This window comes from Macaca nemestrina, chromosome 6 (assembly GCF_043159975.1).
Source record: "Macaca nemestrina isolate mMacNem1 chromosome 6, mMacNem.hap1, whole genome shotgun sequence".
NCBI classification, from domain to species: domain Eukaryota; kingdom Metazoa; phylum Chordata; class Mammalia; order Primates; family Cercopithecidae; genus Macaca; species Macaca nemestrina.
The window spans coordinates 31,817,447-31,839,790 of NC_092130.1; the positions used below are offsets into that span (position 1 = coordinate 31,817,447).

Consider the following 22,344-nt stretch of genomic DNA (forward strand, 5'->3'; position numbering starts at 1 on the left):
AGAATGTGGAATATCTTGGTGAATGTTCCATATGAACTTGAGAAGAATGTCTACCTGCCATTGTTGGGTAAAGTAGTTTATTGATATGAATTTTATTGATTCGTAGTACTGCTGAGTTAAATTATGCCCTTAACTAATTTTCTGCCTTCTGGATCTGTTCATTTATGATAGAGAAGTGTTGAAGTCTGCAGCCATAATCGTGAATTTATCTATTTCTCCTTGCACTTCTTAACTTTTGCCTCGTGTATTTTGGTGTTCTGTTCTTATGTGTATGCAGTGCTAAGGAGTATTGTGTCTTCTTGGAGAACTGACTCCTTTTTTTATTATGTAATGCCTCTATCTCTGGTAACTTTTCTTGCTCTGAAGTGTGTTCTGTTCAAAAATTAATATAACTGCTCTCATTTTCTTTTGATTAATATTACATTGGTATATATTTCTCCATCCATTTACTCTTAATCTATATGTGTCTTTATATTTAAAGTGGATTTCTTGTAGATAGCATATAGTTTGGTCTTACTTCTGATAGATTTTGATAATCTCTGTCCTTTAATTGGTGTATTTAGATCATTATCATTCAAAGTGATTCTTAATATAGCTAAATTAATTAATTGTCTTCTATTTGTTGCCCTAGTTCTTTGTTCTTATTTCTGTCTTCTACTCTTTTTCTACCTTTTGTGCTTTTAAATAAGCATTTTAAATTATTCTATTTTCTATCTTTTCTATCATATCAGTTTAACTTCTATTTTGACTTTTTTTAATGATTGCCCTAGAGTTGGCAAAACACATTTAAGAACTAATCCAAGTCCACTTTCAAATGACACTATACAACTTTTTGATAGTACAAATACCTTATAATGACAAAATAGTCGTAATTCTTCTTCTCATCCCTTAGTTCATTGCTGTCATTCATTTCATTTACACATAAACATATGTACAGATAGTCACCAACTTATGATGGTCCAACTTAACAATTTTTCAACTTTATGATGGGTTTATCAGGATGTAACTCCATTGAGGAGCATAAAAGCATACATAATTAATACATTACTGCTATTATTATTTTGAACAATCTGTTATCTACTTGAGCAATTAAGACTAAGAAAAATAGAAACTATTATTTTACTTCACTTATTCCTTCTCTGATGCTCTTCCTTTTTCTATGTAAAACTGAGAATCTGGCCTATTTATTTTCCTTCCATCTAAATAATATCTGTGAACCTTTTTTTTGCAAGGCAGATATACTGGCAATGAATTCCCTCAATTTCTATTTGTCCCAGAAAGTTCTTATTTCTCCTTTACTTTTGAAGGATAATTTCACAGGGTTGGAATTCCAGGTTGCCATTTTTTTTTCTCTCAACACTTTAAACATTTCACTCTACTCTTTTCTTTCTTGCATGGTTTCTGAGAAGTTGGATGTAATTTTTATCTTTGCTCCTCTATAAGTATTTTTCCACTCTGGCTTTTTGTCAGCATTTTTTATCTTTGATTTTCTTTAGTTGGAATATGAAATGCCTAGTTGTAACTTTGTTGGCATTTATCCTGCTTGGTATTCTCTGAGCTTCCTGGATCTATAGTTTGGCATCTGACATTCATTTGCAGGGAAATTCTCCATGATTATTTATTCTCCATGAAATATTTCTTCTGTTTCTTTCTCTCTTTTTTCTTTTTCTGGTATACTTGGTCGTGCACTTTTTTAAAGTTGTCCCATAGTTCTGGGATACTGTGCTCTGTATTTTTTTTTTTTTCTGTCTTTATTTTCTTTTCAGTTTTGGAGGTTTCTACTGAGATATCCTAAAGCTCAGAGATTCTTTACTCAACTATGTCTAGTCTACTAATAAGTTCATCAAAGGCAGTCTTCATTTTTGCGACAGTGTTTTTGACCTTTAGCATTTCTGCTTGGTTCTTTCTCAGAATTTCCATTTCATTGCTTACGTTACTCATCTGTTCTTGCATGTCACCTATTTTTTCCATTAGACCCTTAGCATATTAATCACCGTTGTTTTAAGTTCCCAGTTTGATAATTCTAACATTCCTTCCATATCTGATTCTGGTTCTGATGCTTAAACTGGCCTCTCCAACTGTGGTTTTTTTGTTTTTGTTTTGTTTTCTCTATTAACTATGCCTTGTAATTTTTTCTTGATAGCTAGACATGATGTCTTTGGTAAAGGCACTTTAGTAAACAGGCACACTATTTGCCGACATGGTGTTAAGGTATTGGGGGAGGGGAATGGTCTCTAGTCCTGTGATTAGTTCTCTGTCTTCTAGAGAGCCTGTGCTTCTGGGCTGTGAACCTCACACGTGCTTCTTAGTTTGCCACCCCCTTTGGTTCATGAGATGGCTTAAGGGGGCTCGAATTGGATATTTCCCTTCCCCCAAGGTCAGCTGGGCTAGATAAAATTCTAATAGGTTAGGCTTGCTAAGTATTTCTCCTGAAGGCAGACCTTATTAAGAACAGAGTGCTCTGGAATAATTCAAAATAATATTTCAAAATAAAAACCCCCGTCGAGTTTTTATCTCTCATATACTTGTCCGCTCAGAGGCTCTAACAGTCTATCAATTACAGTCATGCCAATTCCATGCCCATGTCTGGAATGTCCTTGCTGCCCCTACAGTCAGTGCATCCGCAGATCTCGTCAGCTCTACCTTGAAGCTATATCCTGAATCCAACTATTTCTCAGTACCTCCACTGTTACCAACATACAGGACTTCTAAGCTCCAGAAATGTGAGATAATACATTTGTGTTACCCGAAGCCACCAAGTTTGTGGTAATTTGTTGCAGCAGCAACAGGAGGCTAATACACCTCCTAATTTACCCCTGGACTTTCACTCCAACCTCAGTCCAGTCCATTCTACACACCACAGCCAGAATGTTCCTTAAAAACATAAAGTCTTCAGGAATCTACTCTGCTCATGACCTTGGCTGGCATCCTACTACTTTTTGGAGGATGACAATGGTCCTTAGTGTGGTGGGTCCCTGCTGACTCCGTACCCTCATCTTAGGCTCATGCCTACTTCGTTCCCCTCTCACTACATGGGCCTGCCCCCAGGACTGTGGGCCTTTGCTTTTGCTGGTCCCTTTGTCTGCATCCTCCCCACCCTGGCTTGGTGAGCCCCTACTCCATTTTCAGTTCTCATCTCCTGTCTCTTCCTCAGTGACAGAACCCTGACACACTAACTGAGATCTCATCCCCCTCTGACATGCTCTCATAGCATCACCAAGTACTTCTCACTCCTGACACCACTTGTAGCTATAATTTTATAGCTGGCTGTGGTCTCTCACACTACGCTGCTAGCTCCATGAGGACAGGGACTGTGTCTCCACTCTGGTATCTCCAAGGCATGGCACTGTGCCTGGACTGTTGTAAGCAATCAAAACATATTTTAAGTAAATAAGTGGCTGGATGAATAAATGCCTAGGATTCATGTTCATGGAAAAAACACCAACTGTAAAATCTTCGTTTCCAGCTAATAGAGCTCTGGCTTTTGTGAAACTACCTTAGGGTTGAATCTCTTTAAACCAAGGCACTTTATATTTTAATAATTAATACATCTTGCAAACCTCCCTTCTCACCCAGTCTGTGTGAACACTGCCTTGCAGGAGAAGGCTGGGGTGATGTATAATAAAATCTAATCGTTTCCTGATAATACCAGGCTGGGCAGGCAGAGGGGGCTATTATTACGCTACTAATGACCACATCCAGGCTGCTCTAAGTGCGATGCTAATTGCTCAGTGAATGAATTGTAGACTCAGGTAATTACCAAATCTAATGTGGCTCTCGTCATGTTTGAGTAAATTAATACAAATGGGGGAAGTAACTCAGCCTGAAGGGAGTTGCCGCTTGCATTGCTGTTGCTTGGGAACCAGCAGTGTTTTTTTATCAGCTGTGAAACTGCCCAGGTATACCCACTCATCTAGAGTTGTCTTTCCACCAAAGCACCTGTGAAAAGGCAAGTAAGAGCTCACACCACATGGAATTGGGAGACTTTTGTCCCTTTGACAGATGATTGTCTCTTTCTGGAGCTGTTTGTCTGTAAAGCCATTTACAGATAATGCCAGGCTAGGCAGGCAAAGGGGAGCTATTATTATACTACTAGTTCCCAAATCCAGGCTGCTCTAAGTGACCTTAACTGATCACAGGGTTAAGGTTTCCTTAGCTCTCTGATCAATTAACAAGTGAATGAACGTTTGTTCAGTTACTAAGGAAAGGATTTCTGCACTGAATTGGGAATTTTGTACCGAGTTCAATTTCTACCTCAATCATCAGATAAGAGCCATCCTTTTTGGCTGGCACTATTCTAATAAACATTATATGTGAATTATCTCATTTAATGTCTACAACAAGCCAGAACATTTGTGATAACTCACAGAGTCAGCAAATTGCAGAGCCAGGATTTGAACCAAGGCATTCTGCCTCAAGAATCTGTATTCCTAACTATTCTGCATTTATTTATTTATTTGACCCTAGGAAACTTACCAGTGAAGATTCCTGCATCCATTGTGTGTCCAGCCCTTCTGTTAAGGCATTTGTAGATGTTCATTTTCACAACAAAGGTGTCAAGGAGGTGGGAGTAACTTATTTGACTGTGCGTCATAACTAGTAGATGGTAATTTGGGATTTGAACGCTATTCAGTGTGCCTGCATTACCCTGTGCTTTGTTTCATTTCAATATTTCCCAAATTGAGGGTGTTCAGATCTCCATGAATGGGCCTACAGACTGCGGGAGGTTTGCACACTCCAGTTAGAGACAATGCATGAAGTTAGTCAGCAACAGCGGAGTGGACATGAACGCAACTGTGAGCTCTGAATTCACAAGGCAATGTAAGTTTATAAGGTGGCCAACCAGGTGATCCCAAATCTGCTCCTATTATTTATTTATTACCAAAGTGAAAATACCAGCTTAAAAGTGTATGTGCTTGAATCACGGAGACTTGTGAATACTTAAACCCAGGGTATGTCTCTATGAGCCAGACTCCAGTTGGGATGTACTTATACTCTGCTAGACTCCCGCCAAGCAAAGCTAGGACTATTTCCTCCTTCCTGTGTCTACCAGCCACTGTGCCATGGTGAGAGGAACCACTCAAATGTTGTACAGTTGAGCCTTGAACAACATGGGTTTGAACCATGTGGGTCCATTTACACATGGATTTTCTTCTGCCTCTGCCACCGCTGAGACAGGAAGACCAATCCCCCTCTTCATCCTCCTCCTCCACAGCCTTCTCAATGTGAAGATGCCGAGGATGATGACTGTTATGATGGTCCACTTCCACATAACAAATAGTAAATATATGCTCTCTTCTTTATGATTTTCTTAATAACATTTTCTTTTCTGTAGCTTACTTTATTATAGGTACAAAATATGCATTAACTGACTATGTTATCAGTAAGGCTTTCAGTCAATAGTAAACTACCCGTATTTAAGTTTTGGGGGAGTCAAAACTTATATGCAGATTTTTCAACTGCACAGAGGATCAGCAACCCTAACTCCTACATCGTTCAATGGTCAACTGTAACTGGAAAATGTGCCCATCTGCTTACTCTCATATCCACAGAGAGCTGTTGCCTTTCAACTGCCCTCTGGAGAAAGGGAACCTCCACTCGGAATATCCACTCCATTCCCACACTTCTTTTCTAGTTATTCTTGACAAGTGACTCATTAGCACATGAGAAACAGATGCTTATGAGGAGAGGCGTGTGAAAAGCAGGCTGTTGGAGAGGTTGCCTGCATTCCACGGGAGTACATCTTACGTGGTCACAGATGTCTCGTTGCCTTCTCAGCTAGAATACCTTTTTCATGCGAACTCAGTGGAAGAGAAGGTGTCATTTCTTGCCAGTGAAAGTGATCTATTAGCCATAGAACAGGGCAAAGGTTTAGCGGTGTGTTCTAAGGTTGAGGGCATGGGCACCATGCACATTGTTACCTTAGATAAACTGCTCTGAGCCTCAGTTTTCTAATCTGCAAGATCAGTCTAAGTAGAGCACCTGCCTCTTAGCAGGTGCCAAAAGTAAATTATATACATGAAATATAAGGTATGTAACTACCAAAAATGGTACCTGGCACACATCCTAATTTCTTAATAAATTGAGCTATGATTTCTTAGTATTGTCATTCGGGTTTCTCCTGCACATCTACTTCAGGGATATCTCTGCACCTCAGATACTGAAGTGCAGCCGCATTTCCTAGGGCTGTTTGGTCCTGAGCCCTTGTTTGAAGACTCATACGTAAGTCATTAAGCAATGCTGCTCAGGGGCAAGAGCAGTGGGGAAGGGGTGCATGGCCTTCGTCCTGGCCTGGCCTGTGCTCACCCATCATGACACTCAGGAGACTTACTCAGCTGCACTGACTCTCACTTCTCTCCTCTGTGTAATACCAGTCTTATCACCTGCCTTGCCTGTCCTGCAGACTTACTGTGATTATAAAAGGAGTCCGTGGATAGGGAAATCAATTGGTGTTGCTTTAGTACGCATATTTGCCAAAACAGGGCTTTGTGATTCTGATAAGGGAGAAGAGAAAGGCAAAGTCAGGGAGGCTTCTATATCTTGAGGCCAGTTAAGTTTCATCCATAAAGGAAATAAAAGAGAAAAATATTTCTAAGCCATTAAGGCTATGTGTACGTCATCATTATCATTATCATCATCATCATCATCATCAACATTACATACTCTTAGTTAAATGCAGAGGAGCAAAGTGAGGCAGAGAGAGATTAAATAACTTGCCAAATGTCACAAAGTTGTTAAGTGGTACTTTTAAATCTCAATAAAATAGTAAAATTAAGATTAAAAAGAAATAAAATAATTTTAGCTTCAACATATTGAGCTTCTACTATGTGGCAGACTCTGTGTTAATGTTTTTCTTACATTATGTTATTTAATCCACAGAGCAAAGCTATGTGGTAGGTATCATTACCCTCAGTTACAGAGGTATAGAAAGTGACACATAGAGAGACTAAATAAGTTGTCAAATGTCACAAAGATGCCAAGTGGTAGAGCCTGAGATAGGAACTAGGTTTGCTTGACTCAAGTGAGGGTCGTGGTTAGCATGCTGCATAACGCAGCCCTCTAGCTGACGAGACAAGGCAAGGGAAATAACCACACATGACAGGGTCTGAGAAATGGTGTGAAGGCTAAACCTTTTGCAGAATTAAGTACAACAGAAATTGGCTACTGGTATTTCTATTTCTATATCCAGTGTCTGACCGTTCCTCACCATCTTTACGGCTACCTCCTGGACCAAGTCACTGTCTTCTCTCACCTGGATTATTGCTGTAAATTCCTAATTGGGTCACACCCTACCTCCATCCCATATACTCACAATAGAGCATCCAGAGGGAGTCTGCTGAGAGGCCATTCAGACCATGTCGGTGGTCTGCTCAGACCCCTCACGTGTAGTAAAAGCCAGAGCCTTACAGGGATTTTCAAGCCCACCCCCGCTCCCGTGGTCCTGGCTGCCTTGCTGATGTCAACTCTGTTTCATTCCTCCCCTTACTCTTTCTGCCTCAACCTGCTGCATCCTTGAGGTTCTTCAGATGTGCCAGGCAGGATCGAACCTCAGGACATTTGCATCTGCTGTTCCCTCTACCGAGAATGTTATTTTCCCGGATAGGCACATGCCTCAATTTCTCACTATATCTCACAGGGCTCAGTCAGGAGACAGAAACAGCCTAGGTATTTAAACACCATTTTAACATAAAATGTTGTTAACTAGGCATGTAGTCATTAACTACTGAAAGAATGCTCTAAAGTATTATGGAGTTAGCAACTGCAGGAAGCAACTACTAGCTCTGGGGATGAGGACATAGATAAAATAATCACAAAAACTTAGACACTTAGAGTAGGGACCCTACTGAGCAGAAACTTAGACCTCTGAGAAAGAGGGACGGTCCAGATGAACGTGATGTCTCTGAGGGACTGCTGTCAGCCTGGTTCTGCAAGAGATAGAAAGACTAACCTGGACTCAGCTGCCGCTCCAGGAAAGCACTGACTCTGCTGGGGCAAAGAAGCATTCCAGGAATGACGTTTACAGGAACCACAGCAGACAGAAAGCTCACAGGAGTGAGCCCCTTTCCTTCCTCCAGCTTCCTCTGCCCTGTGACACCCCGTGTTCATGGAGCTGGACAAGAGGCCAGCCAACAAAGCAGACATTTGGTTTGCAGAATGGCAAAGCCAAGTATGCAAGGCGTGGTTTGGAGACTGAGTGTCTAGCTGGGACTCTAGCTTCCCTAAGGTCTTGCATATCTCACTGGGACCTTTTCTGGCCACCCTAGTTAATGATAGCTGATCTGGCCCTTTCTATCTCCTTTCCCATTTTATTCTTAACACTGACCTATCTGGCTAGTAGTAGCAGATGCTTTGGTTCTGTATGTCACATCCACTTGGCTCAGCTCTCTCTCAACAGCAGCTGTGGTGGATGGTTCTGTGAAAGCTCAGATTCAAGCTCTTCACTGAGGCCCTGTTCTTCAATTAACACCTGCTTCTAGCCAGCTAAAGGGACTAGTTATTCTAGATTAGGGTTTCTCAGTCCTGGCACTGTTGACATTTTGGGCCAGATACTTCTTTGTTGTGGGAGGCTGTGCTATGTATTGTACAACATTGATCGGCATCCCCGGTCCCTACCCGCTAGGTGCCAGCAGCACTACCTCTTCAGTGACAAACAAAAATGCTTCCAAAATGGCCCCTGGGGAAGAACCACTTTTCTAGACTTGTACCTAGTCCATGAGCTATGTGATAACCAGTTAAGCACATGGGTATTGGCATGAGCTAGAGTGGGTTTGATTGGATGTATCTTCATGTATGACCTATATTCCCGTGGGCATCACTAAACTTGACTATGTGTCATTTTGCTCACCTGTAAAATGAAAATGATACTATCTCATAGGGCTATTAGGGGTATTAAATAAAGTAATTTATGGAGAGGGCTTAGTACAAACCAACTGCTCAATACAAATCAATAATAAATTATTGTAATTCAAAGCAAAGCATCAATATAAATCATGAGAAGCAACCACCAAGTTGTTTTGTCAACATATGATGCCAAATAGCTGACCAGTATTTGTTTGTTTGTCCACCTGAAAGTGCTTGACACTGGCTTCAGAGAAATGAGTGGTGATCATGCTTCTAAAATCTGTAGAAATTTCACAGGAATGGCTGCCAGATGCTGGAATCTGGGTAACTGATGCTGAGACTTGCCTGCAATTGAGATGCATTTAAAGGCAATTAAATATTGAGTGCTATTGTGTGACACTGCAGAAAAATAATAAACACTTGTCAAGTAGTAAATTTCACCGTGATGCTTAGAGTCAACTTGCTATTTGATTCATCTAATTGATTTACTGTTCCAAATGGCACCGAAAGGAATCAAAGTAACAAATAGAGTTACATTGTATTTCAGGCTCTGAGTGGTTTATTCAACTCAGTCAGCAGTCAGAACCCCAAAACTATCTCCTAGATAGGACGTAAGCATATTGAGGTATAGCCTGAGGAGGTACATAGGGTTCATTCTGATGAGTGACACAAGAACCCCAGGCTTTGTTGGCAGTAAGAAATCTGGGTTCTTGTACCAGCTCCGCCACTTACCCCGTGTGCACTCCTAGGCCTGTCGTTTCCTCCAGGACTGTTTCTCCACTTTTAAAATGAGCAATCTGGGTGCAGTTCGTTTGGTTTTCTATCTCTATGAAGTATCACCCCACCCCCACTCCCACTTCACCATATCCTCAGAAGTATGCAAAGAAAGGAAGTCAAGAGTAGAAGGAGTGCTCTTGACTATGGGGCAGTTGAAGTATGCCTGTTGAATTCTCATGCCTTCTTTCCTTCCTTTCTAGGTACACCGTTCTGCACAGTGGACATCATCAGGAACTCGAGAAACTGCCCATACACAATGACCCAGAATCCCTGGAATCATGCTTCTGACTGAGGACATGGCTCACAACTTAGCCATTCATTCCCATTCATGTTTGCATGAACAGGTCACCCTGGCATCACTCCTGATCCTCATCACCACCAGTGAGGCACAAGGCAGTAGGGGCTGAGAGCCCAGGGGAGGTATATGGAGGACAGTGTTGGGCGGGGGGGACCTGAGGCCAGACCATCGAGGATCTCAGAGTTGTCAAGGAACTTCAGGCATCGTCAGATTCAGTCTCCCATGCAAAGCAGGAATAGCATCTTCTATTGCATCCCTGAAAGCTGGTCAATCTCTGCTTATACACCTCCAGGGACAGAAGCTCACTACCTCCTAATTCAGGCCCTTTTATTTTGGAGAAGCTCTAATTATTAGGAATTTATTTCCTTTCTTGGAACACAAACCTGTTGCTGCTCCAACTTCCGTGCAGTTAGCCCCCACTTACCCCTGAGAGCCCTTAAATACTGGAAGAGAGTAATCTGTCACCATGCCTGTCAGTCTTTTTTATAAACTGAACATTTCCAATTTCCTCTCCGTTGTGGCCATCTTCTTCTGGACATGCTTTGGTGGGTGAATTAATCATGGTTCTTCTGATAAAGTTAGATTGATATCAATGCCAAGATGTCTATCTAGAAGCATTGACATAGTGACAAGTGAAGTGTCAAGATTTTTGGCTTATAGCCATGAGTATTTTCCTTCTTCTCCTCTTTGGGAATAGGTTTTGGAGACTCCGCTTAGGTTTTGGCTTCAGAGCCATTACTAAAAGGCATCTTTGCAGCTTTTCTGACGTGCGTGTGTGCATGCACACATGTGTGTAAGTTTAAAGTTGACATTTTCTTATTGGCATATTGATGTTGAGGTCATTAGGAATTCATTTCATTTCTATGGCAATGGGAAAGGGATCTTACTTCTTTCCTGAGAATGTTGATTGAGGATGACCTTATAACCCAGAGTCTGGGAGGGAAACTGACTTTTTTTCACCCTTTATCAGCATCTCATCCTCTCGAAATACCTATGCAGATGCTTCTCTTTCTCAGTCAAAGCAATCACCATCTTCCTTCATCTTGAGGTAAATTATATACGCAGTTTGAGGATGTGAGGGCAATTTTTTAAAGAGGCCTTTCTTTTGGCTGCTCAGTTGATTTTTTAAAACCCTATTGAAAGGATTTATTACTGGTCCTCCCTTAGTGAGACAAAGGTAACAGGGCATGTGGGTGACGTTGAGGTTCATATGTAACACGCTTCTGATTGAGGACATGCCAGGAGTTTAACAGCAAGATAAAGATGTGCCAGGAGTTTAAACCTCACAAGTTCTCTTTGCCCTTCTACTTGGTCTATTGATCCTTCTTCTTCCTAACTGATGTCAGATGCCACAATTGCCTCCTTAACCCTTATTTCTTCCATGAAGGTAGAAACCCATTTACCAGTCCTCTCTCTTCTTTCTGTGACCAGGTATGGTGAGAAGGGATGGTCAGACATCACAGAGGAGACTAGGGTGATCACCCTTCTAGTTTTAACATTCAAGTCCCTCAACCTAGGAAACTCCACGGTCCTGGGCAAACTAAGGAATGTTGGTCACCACACTGCTGGGACCTCCCTGTGTTGATGATTAATACCCATCCCTCCTCAGAATGGATTTCTTTCTTCTCTTTTTCATGGAAAAGGCAAAGATTAGTGAATTTGGAAGTCCACAGTTCTCCTTTCTGAAAATGGTCTCTCTTCTCCTCAACAACAAAGCATTTCTTAGGGAAGGACTGAAACAGGGATAATAAGAATCAGATAATAGTGCTTTGAGGCAGCTGGTAAACTTTTGTTTAATGCCACCAATGTTGACAGGATCTACTACTTAATACATACATGCATACACATATACATAACTACAGTAGGATTTCTTCCTTATGAAATGCTTCTCTTCCCAGGAGCTTAGTAAGTATATCTGCTTATGTAAAATATTATTTCTCAGTGGCAGGTCTTCCATATTAAATGGGAACTTGGATTCAATAGAGACACAAAGATTATAACATAGGGAGGAAAATGAGATCTTGCTATATCATGGGACTCTTCTTAACTCTCTAGATGTGCTTCTGTGGGCCAGCTCATGATTGGTGTCTGTAGAGGTCACAGGCACCCTGGACCAGGGAAAAGACAGCAATTGCAAGAATAGTACTCCTTGTCATTGTCAAGAAACTGGTCTCCTTTGCAGAGGAGAGCCTCACAAGATTGCTTTGTTACCACTTTGGACTAAGGCTGGGATGCTGTGAGTGATTCATCAAATGCCAACATTGGTGATTTACAGAACAGGGCCAGACTTGTTCCATGTGAGCAGTTGCTAGCCTTGCCTAGGAATCCAGGTAATTTAGCATGTGTATGAAAGACTCAGAAGGAGAAGACTTAGAGCTTGTCCAAGGAAGGAGGAGACCTATACCTTGCCCTCTTCTCTAAGAAGGCCACCCTCTTCCAGGAAAACTGCTGTGTCAAGAAGAGAAACATCTGGGGAAGAGGATGATGTGCTGCAGACATGTCTGCCAGATTGGCCTTGACAATCACTGGGGTTGATAAATGCTACAATCAGAGTGTCCCATGTCTGGGAGAAAGGAATTTCACTGTGCATGCTCTCCACTTGACTCTCCAGGCTGCAAGACTCTTCAGCTCTGAAACTAGAGAGAGATGTACCATTCTAGCCTTCACCATTAACAGCTAGAAAGCAAAAGAAATAAAAACCAACTTCTTCAACTGGTACCCAAGTATGTGCTTGTAAAAAAACCTTTTCCTTCTGAGACTCCACCTTCTTGTCTCGCCAACATTTCCACTTCATGCTGCTAACTTGCTCAGTCCTGATGCAAATTGCCACCTAGCTGGGAGTGCGGGGTGGGCATGGGGTGGATGAGGGAGGGGACCTAGGGAGGGACTGGGGAGTGGATATAACTACATTGCCTTTAATATTTTCTTCAAGCAAGAACAAAAATAATGTCTTCTTGGTGCTGTGCTGTCTACCCATTTATCTCTTTGGTATTGGATCTCTCTTTGGTGAGAGAACATTGTCACTCCTCTCTTTTTGTCTCTTCACTTTGCTGTGGTAAAAATTCTGTAACACCTAGTCTGGGAAGGAAAAAAAGACTAGTGCATTTACCTCTTCTGGCCAAAAGTTGTAATCTCTTTTCCATCTAATTTAGAAAACTGAGGCTGAATATTCGGTTTGAATTCAAACAATTCAGGAATGGATTTGAAGTCCTAAGTATGAACAATGTGTTGCCTTGGGCCTTACCCAACGCTTAACTTTACTTGTCTCATCAACAAAATAGAGATAATTTCTGAGTTTGTAAGATTGTTGTGAGTGCTCCAACATGGGTCATCCAAGGGCCACTGTTAGGATTTTTACCAAATATGTGTTCTGTCTGTTCTGTTACCTACTTAATATCTTTATTTGAGTCCATTCAAGTTTTCACTTACCTAAATTTATTTTTGAAGGGAACATTATAACAGTACTCAAAATAGAAAACAAGGGTATTGCGTTTTAACTAGATGCCAGCGATCAGAGTGCGTCCTCTGTTTCTGTGTTTAAAAGGGAGACAAGTGAGTGTTGGAGAGTTGTTAGAAATGCCCTACCTCTTGCATGGGGCTCTTTCAGTTAACTGGGAGGGTCAAAAGAGAATTTACAAAAGGGGAGCTTCCAAACTTTACTAGTTATTGTGATTTAGCTACAAGCTGCATTCCACACTTTTGGAAACATGGAGAGAAAGGATAAGAAACTGCATATATTTTTAACTACTGTTATAGTGGATTCAGATTAGGTTTCTCCTTCTTTACCTTTCCTTTCAGCTTGCCCCAGATCTATATCTTTGCTAATAAAAAAATAATAAAATAGCAATAAGAGAAACTGACATTTAATGAGCTTTTTTTCTGCTAGGCATTGTGGTAAGTGCTTTATATGAATTATTTCATTTAATCCTTAGGAAATCCTTACAAGATTAGTATGAAAATTACCCCCACTTTACAGGTGAGCAAACCTCAGCTGAGACATCTGGTGACTAGCCCAAGGGAGCAGACCTGGGAAGTGTGGATTTGAAATGCAAACCCAGGCAGTCTTATTCGAAATAAGGCCCACAGTCCTAAGCATGTGCAACTGTGTTCATTATGGGGATATATGTATTCCATCTTCACCTAGACACGGCTAGGAGAGAGCAATGAACAATGTTGCTTAAGAATTTTCCTCCCCACATCAGCCTGGGACCCGAAAAGGAACTCTGGACATGCCTATTCCAGTCTGAACTCTGCCACTCACTTGCTTTCTTGTTTTCCTTTGCTCTTGCATCCACTCCCTGAGCCTCAACTTCCATCTTTAAACCATGGAAGATTCTGGTAAATGATTGATCAGCAGGAAAGGCCCTTCTGCGATGATCTTTTATAGTCTGTCTAGTATTCAGCAACCTGGGATTACTGAGTAACCAGCAATAGACTGTGAGAATGAGATATGTGAGTCAAAGAAAGCATTGGTCCTTTATATTCCAGGCCATCAGGGAGGCTGCTTATAGTAGGAGTGGCCCCTGCAGAAGGCGGTTTGCCTTCCCCACATTTCTTGGTTGGAACCTGGAACACTATTTGGATATGCTCCCACTGGTCTCAGTAAGCATCAGTCTACCATTGCAAGCTTTGTGCAGTTTCTCTGCACTTTTATAAGATCTCTAAGCCTCTCATAACAACATATAAAGAGGGATTGTTGACTTCATTTTACAGAAGAGAAAAGACTTTGTCAGGAAAGTGATTTGTCCAAGAACAACAGCTGACATCAGGCTGAAGTCAAGACTGAAAACATTCAGATTTCTCAGTTCTAACAAAGTGCTTCCTTCTTATCTTATTTCTAAATATATAAATTATACATTTTTAGACTATATAAATTATAGGTTACACAAATGATGTATTTATGCAATCCATTTCCACTGTAAAAATTTCTTGTTATGTATTAATAGATACAACAAAATACCCCTTGACTCCAACTCAATCCTACTCCCATCTCCAGAAGTAAATGCTCTTTTCACTTGGCTTATGTAATTCAAGAACATTTTCTATGCATTTACATATGTATAAATGTACATATAAAACATATGGCTTTGTTTCTTATATGTAAATAAAATGATGTTGATATATAATAATCTGCTACTTGCCTTTTCAACGGTGTACTCTAAACATCATTTCACATTAACACATATAATTTTTTTAGCTGCTGCATATGTATTTCATGCTATAGACATTGTATGGATTCCAGTGTTTCTTTTGCATTCTACTTGCCTCCCATGTGTAAATGGGGCATTTCCTGCATCAGAAAATCAGCCTGTTTTTCTGGGACTATGCTAATCATAGTTGGAGTGGTTTCAGTTTAAGTGGCAGCAGTAAGTTGACTTGGCAGTTTCCCTATTAGGGCAGGCCCACCCTTATATGGGCCTCCTCTCATTATGAAGGACCAGGGAACTGCCCAAGTTGCACAGGCTTTGGACTCATCCCGCAGGACGTCATCCTTTGACGGCATCCGGCTCCCATCAATTCCTAGATGTGTGCTTTTGAGCAAGTTATGTAACCTCCTAAAACCTAGTTTTCTCACCAGTAAAGTAGGAACATATTGATCATACATTTGAAGTGTTATTGCAGGAGGTATGGAAAGCACTTAGTAATAATCACTTTTAAAAATGCTAGCTTTCATGCTGTCATGATTTCCTCTTTCTCAACAGCCTTACCAGTTCTGTTTCCTACCATCCTGGAATATGGTATGAGGAACAGGTTATGGAAAGACGAGTCCAGAAAAACCCCCACAGCACCCACCCCACCCCCCTGCAAACAAACAAACAAACAAAAAAACGAAACTTGGCTGGGCACAGTGGCTCACGCCTGTAATCCCATCCCTTTGAGAGGCCGAGTGGGTGGATCACCTGAGGTCAGGAGTTTGAGACCAGCCTGGCCAACATGATGAAACCCCGTCTCTACTAAATATACAAAAATTAGCCTGGCATGGTGGCGGGTGCCTATAATCCCAGCTACTCGAAAGGCTGAGGCAGGAGAATCGCTTGAACCAGGAGGCGGAGGTTGCAGTGAGCTGAGATCGTGCCACTGCACTCCAGCCTAGGCGACACCCAAACTTCTTTTCATAATAAATTATATTGGAAGCAACACTACCTCCACTGGCATCACACTGTCCAGTTTACTGGCAGCTCCTATTGGAAACTAACCACTGCCCTATGGGGTGGGTGGTTATATTATTAGTTGTTACCATTTGACAGAAGAGAAAACTGAGGCTCAAGGGTAGGGGTTCCAACCATCTCCAGCTCTCCCATCAGTTGTTTGAGGAAGTCAGAACTCAGGTCTTTAGATTCTACATATGAAGTCCCTGTAAGAATTGTGGTACCAGCTATTGTTTAGGGAGACTGTTAGACCTACACACCTGGCAATGAGACACAATTCTCTCACTGCTATTAAGTCATATATCATCCATGTAGTATTTTTAGAGCCTTTAAAAAGTGTGCCAGGCACAGAACTGCACCAACAGCTGGTGATATAATTAAATGAATGAATAGGCTATCTCAGGTTTCTACGGCAGGTGTGGCCAAACCATGGCCTGGGGGCCAAATCTGGTCTGTGAGCCTTCAGGATGGTGTTTTACTTTAGTAAATGGCTGGGGAAAGAGTTATGAGTAGTATTTTGTGACATGTGAAAATTATGTGAAATTGAAATTTGTGTCCATAAAGTTTTATTGTAATACAGCCATGCCCATTCGTTTATATCATCTATGACTTTCACAATAGTCGTGCAGTTGCCACAGAGAATGTGGCCCATTGAGCCTAAAATATTTACTATCTGGTGTCAGATAGAGTTTGCTGACCCTTGCTGTGGAGCGATCACTCTCCAGCCCTTCGTATTATATATCTATTCACCGACTGACTATTGTAGTTGGCATCTTCCAGATTTTTTTTTGGTTGTTCCAGTCTTAGCATCTTTTGAATTACTGTAGCGCTGCCAGCTGTACTTCCACTGATCTAACAGTTTAGGTTAGGTTAGACAAAGACACGACTAAGCCAAAAATTACAAAGCAGTGGCCTCTTGTGGCTAATGTTAGCATTATTTAGATAATTTGGTTAACAGGTTACAGTGAAAACCTAGATTATCTTCGCTCAGGGTTGGGAATCCCAGATTATTTTGAAATATCTATGATATTCTGTAATTTGTTTCCTGACTCTTACCACAGTTGTAATCTGTATAGTGAAACATACTTGTCTAATTATAAGTTAGCTGAGTTAAAAATAATGTAATAAGGAGACAATAGAATGAAGTACCTAACTGAATCACTCTTCCTAATGTAATGAGAATTTTTAGAGCCTGGGGAAAAAAGAGAACTTGAAGGGTAGACACTGATTAACGTGGAATATTTGAGTGTTAGAAAAACTTGCTGGCATCCTTGTATTTCTGTCATGAAAAACAGAGGTAGCCTAGCTGGAACGAGAAATTGGGATTATTGTCCTACCTAGCCTAAAAACAGGTCCTAAACGTGGGTGAGCAATTTTTCCCCTTGGCTTCCAATTAAGACCTTCTAAATGAAGGGGCTGAACAATTCTCAAAGAAACTTTACACCTTAGACCATAATTTCATGTCTATTTAGAGAAAATTTATAAAAATTTTCCACAGGCCTTCAGTTTCAGTAATTTGCTGAGGTCACTTGGCTGGCAAGTCACAAAGCCATGACTCAAATATAGGTGTTTAAGCTTTTGCTGACAACCCTTGCTTGACACTATAATACTATGTATATCATTGCCTTATCAGGGCAATTAATTCCTCACCTTGAAAGGGGAGAAAGACCACCTCCTGATGACCAGAACTTTGGAAAATTCTGCTGTTCCCAGTATTGTCTTAAAGAGCTCTGCCTGTAATCCTAGTACTTTGGGAAGCCGAGGCAGGCGGATAACCTGAGGTCAGGAGTTCCAGACCAGCCTGGCCAACACGGTGAAACCCTGCCTTTACTAAAAATACCAAAAATTAGCTAGGCATAGTGGCGGGCGCCTATAATCCCAGCTACTCAGAAGGCTGAGAGAGGAGCATCACTTGAACCCGGGAGGCAGTTGCAGTGAGCCGAGATCATGCCATTGTACTCCAGCCTGGGCAACAAGAGTGAAACTCCATCTCAAAAAAAAAAAAAAACCAAACCAAAACAAACGAACAAAAAAAGTTCTGTGAGTTGAACATCTTGTAGCTAAAAACTTTCAGAGATCAGAAATTGGATTACACTGGAATCTTACTTAGATACAACTCTATATATACACTGCTTTTCTGAGCAGTATTTGCTACTCTTCTTTAAAAAGAGGGATTCAGGTCCAAGGCAAGAGAAAAGTTTTTAATAAACTTTTATTTTATATTTAAGATAAAGCATATACACAATTCAATGTGGAAATAAATTACTAGAAATACTTTGGAAACTTTTCCATTTCCCTCTCAAACTCACTTTTTTTTAAGCTCATAAGTCTTTTTACTTGATTTTAAGAAACATGGCAACTATAATACTAAGAAAGAACTACAGCTTTGTACAGAAACATATATAGCCTTGTCTGACTATAAGGTTTAGTTGGTGTTTTAGTAACAACAAAAAAGCACACAAGACACAAACACTCTTCAACAGGTTTACTCAAACAGCTTCGCTCAAGAAGAAAAAGGCACAGATTTAAAGGGATGACAATAATCATTAAGAATGAAGTAAATGGAGACTCAGTCAAAAAATGATACTTTATGAATTAAGTCAAGAAAAACAAAAGTCTTTCAAATTATCTGTCTTCATTAAAATGAATTTTTAAATTAAATTGTATAAACATATGATATAAAGTTGGTACTTTAGGAAGCGTCTTTGTATATTTTTTATGTACAAATCTTTGTATACAATTTCGATGTTCCTTATACATTCCCTACATAGCAAACTGAGCCAGGACCTCCCAACTGCATGCCTCAAGTCTCTGTGGAGCACTCTGGCAGCTGGATGGTCCTACTTGCTTTCTGACAAAATAGCTGGAAAGGAGGAGGGACCAATTAAATGTAGTCATCTTCAACTGGCTCTCCATTGACATCACAATAGTGGATAAAAATTGCCACTACTCGCTGAAATACACCCTTCTTCATCTGACGCATCTCTGAAATTTCCTCTCCTATTGTTTCCATACAGATGTCTGCAGACAGCTGTCCTTTCCTTCTAGGAGCATAGATAGTGCCTTTGAAATTAGAAATAAAAGAAGAGATACATATGATAATCAGAATCATTTGGAAAATCACTGATAAGCTGGTCCATAGGATATTCCCATATACTGCACTACAATGTAACTGATGTATGAATAGCTCAAGGAATGGGTCACCACCAGTTTGTTCTTATGTTTGATGCCTAAGACAGCGAACATGCTTAAAGTCTCAAGGTAAAAATACTATACCAAACGTAAGTCAGACATGTGTACATGTAGTTCATAAAACCCATTTCCTTATAAAGTATTTTCTTAAAACTTTGGTTAACAATAAATATTCAAGTATGCTACCACTTAGAGAAACTACATTCAAAAATTTCTCCCCAAATTTCTACACCTAAATTATAAGTTTCCACACAGGAAAATCTGTCCAAGGAAATCCTTTCTACCAGCCTTTATATATCCCTAGTAAGTCTACTGAACATCTATTGTACAAATAAAGAACTGTTTTGAAGTGAGTAAATAAAAAACATTTATATGGGAAACCATTTAACACTGCACTACTCCTAACTCACAAAAAGATATTAAGTATGTAACACAGTAGGCTATACTTAAACTAGAGATTAGATGTCAAATCAGGTCATAATTACTTTCTTCATCATCTTCAAAGTCGTATCGAGCGAAGCTGTTGGGCTCTGCTGCTCGTAATGACCTCAGCCAAGGGAAGTCAGAAATCATGGAATATGGAGCTCCATCCACAACACCTAAAAGAAGACAAATGCAACATTGCTAACTGGCGTGGAAGTGCTGATAGAGCCAAATTCTGCAGTATTTTGTAAGCAGAATGTAAAATATAAAATAAAGAGAGTGAGTCAGGTGTCCTCAAATCATTTCCAGCTATCAAACTACAGTAATTTGTAATTTTTGTTTATGTTTTATGTTTCACCACTGGTTCTGATTGTCCTAGAAATAGTAAAGACTCATACAGGCAAAGCAATATTCATCTGGCTCCCACTTCTTGCAGGTATTAAAATCATCCATGTTTTGAAGAACTGTAAGACTCCCATTCATATCTTCCCTAAGGCATGTCCAGTCATCTAGTTAACAGCTATTTAACTTTTCCTTTTTAAAAAAAGTATAATTCTCTACATTTGGGTTACTGCTTGCTGTAAGCCCAAACCAGTTTGACTAATTGATTGATGGATCATTCATTCATTCGTGAATGAGAAAGGGCCATGTTTTGTTTCCCAGGCTGGTCTTGAACTCTTGGGCTCAAGGGATCATCCCACCTTAGCCTCCTGAGTCGCTGGGATTACAGGGGCAAGCTACTGCATAGGCTATTTAACTTTCTAAATATTTGTAAATACCTTCTAAAGTATAGATTTCTCTCCCCCAGGGGTACTTGGGGTATTTCTTTAAGTCTTCTTCACTTCGAGTGGCTTCAGGGAAGAATTCATATTTAATGAGCTCTCTGGAGGCAACAGGAAAAATTAAGTAAAAATTACAAAACTGGAAATAATTAGAGTGTCGGGTAGGAAGGAACCATCAACACTGTTTCGGACACAGATTCTACCAAACATCTTAAACAAAGTATTAAATACCTAACAGAAGTAGGATACAATCAAACTAGAGAATCCAAGTGTAGTCAGGTCAAAACTACTTTGTTCACTATCTTCAAAATCATATCAGGGAAAGAAAGTCACTTTCTAAGCACATGTCTTCTACACAAAAGGTGCTGAATGCAACATTAATATAACAAATATACAAAAGTCAAATTTTCTGATGATATAAAATATCAGTCTTAAGATCTTCTTCAAATTGATCTCTTTTTTCATGCCCCAAGGCTAAATAATGTTACAAGTACATGTACAATTTTTTCTTGTAATTTTTATCTGAGTTTTAAAGATCATAAATATATACATATGCTTTTTAGTTTTAAGTCCTCGTTTCCCTCAGTTTCTCACTTATGTTAACTTTTAAGTCCTCGTTTCCCTCAGTTTCTCACTTATGTTAACTTCAGGATAAGCTTGTCTGAAAAGCTTAGATGGAATCATTTAAAATAAAGAAAAATTGGGATTTGCTTCTGGGAGTCCCTGCTATGGGAAATGACTAAAAAGGCCTTTAGGGGCCACAGAGTTACTTACTGATTGATGTTTGCTATAGTGTCCATCCAGCTGCGAATGCGCACCTTATTCCGGACATTGGGAGGGTTGCTGAATTCATGGATAATACAGATGTGATAGGGGTAGGGACCACTAAACAGCTTCTGCTCCAAAGTTAGCGTGTCCACCTGCGGAAGACATCATAAAGAGACACCTTCAACAAAGAGAATGCCTTAGAAATCTCTCTGCTAGAGCTTCAACAATCTTTCCACGGACCTTCCGTTTTGAAATCTCTGGTTGATCTGAAAATCAAATAGTCACATACAGACCTGAAAACAGTTTGTCATGCTGGGAATAATTTTGCAAACTCTTCTGTCTAGGGAACTTGGCAATTTATATCTCACTGTTATATTTAAATGCTTAGTAAACCAGAGAATCCTGATTGAGATAAATGATGTCAGTAAACTCAGAATCTACTTCTGGGTATGTCCTTTATTAAGTACTGACTGCATTATAGAACTGTGAATGTGTAGTAACATATACCCTATTGAAATGGGACTGCTGCCCAGTCTTTAAGAGAGAATGCATTCTCTTGTCTTCTAGGAGCCTTTGATAACATTGCTGTTTTCTCATGGCATACCCCTCTCCCATCTCTAGTTATGAAATCTCACTCTGCCATCTCAGTGGCATATATGTTTATCTCCCTTTTGGGAAGGCAAACTCCTTGAGGGAAGGATCATGTGTTGTGTATTTTTTCGCACCCGGCATATTGTAAGTTTTGAGACACTTGACAATATGATGAACTGACTCTTTTGAGGCCAGGCTTACACACTGATTACAAAGGGGCATTTAAAACTTCCTTTAAACCCTCTTTTGGCATTAAGCACAGAACCTTATATACAATATACTCTTAATAATGATAATGACACTAATAGTAGTTATATGATGGCTTACTATATACTAGCACCTGTTTTAGAGTTTCACATATATTAAATATCACAATAATCCTTGGTATAGCATTATTATTCTAATTTTATAGATGAAGAAACTAAGACATAGAAGTCAAATAATCTGCTACAGGTCAGACAGCCAGAAATTTAATCAGGCAGTCTGAACCAGAGACTGTGTTCTTAACCACAAGTAACTTTTA

At 40.1% G+C, this 22,344-nt stretch overlaps 2 protein-coding genes across 10 annotated transcripts in view; one reads left to right on the forward strand and one right to left on the reverse strand.

Moving 5' to 3' along the window:
• The window catches only part of LOC105466897 (5-hydroxytryptamine receptor 4), a 199,141-nt gene extending 186,367 nt beyond the window's left edge, over positions 1–12,774 (forward strand). The window contains exons 7-8 of one of the 2 annotated variants that reach the window (XR_978501.2): positions 9,819–11,821; positions 11,972–12,774. Coding sequence is in view for 1 of the 2 variants with exons in the window: in XM_011716069.2 (XP_011714371.1) it covers positions 9,819–9,906 (88 nt within the window). In the remaining variant the exon portion in view is untranslated. Of the gene's footprint in view, positions 1–9,818 lie in introns of both variants that reach the window. The other variant, XM_011716069.2, reaches the window with a different exon arrangement.
• A 5,761-nt stretch (positions 12,775–18,535) lies between these two features.
• LOC105466902 (F-box protein 38) overlaps positions 18,536–22,344 on the reverse strand; it is a 79,746-nt gene continuing 75,937 nt past the window's right edge. For all 8 annotated transcript variants that reach the window (XM_071098243.1, XM_011716079.3, XM_011716084.3 and 5 more), the window contains 4 exons: positions 21,237–21,382; positions 20,460–20,563; positions 19,743–19,856; positions 18,536–19,128 (listed from right to left, as the gene is read on the reverse strand). In XM_071098243.1, the coding sequence (XP_070954344.1) occupies positions 18,950–19,128; positions 19,743–19,856; positions 20,460–20,563; positions 21,237–21,382 (543 nt within the window). In that variant the 3' untranslated portion in view covers positions 18,536–18,949. The remainder of the gene's footprint in view (positions 19,129–19,742; positions 19,857–20,459; positions 20,564–21,236; positions 21,383–22,344) is intronic.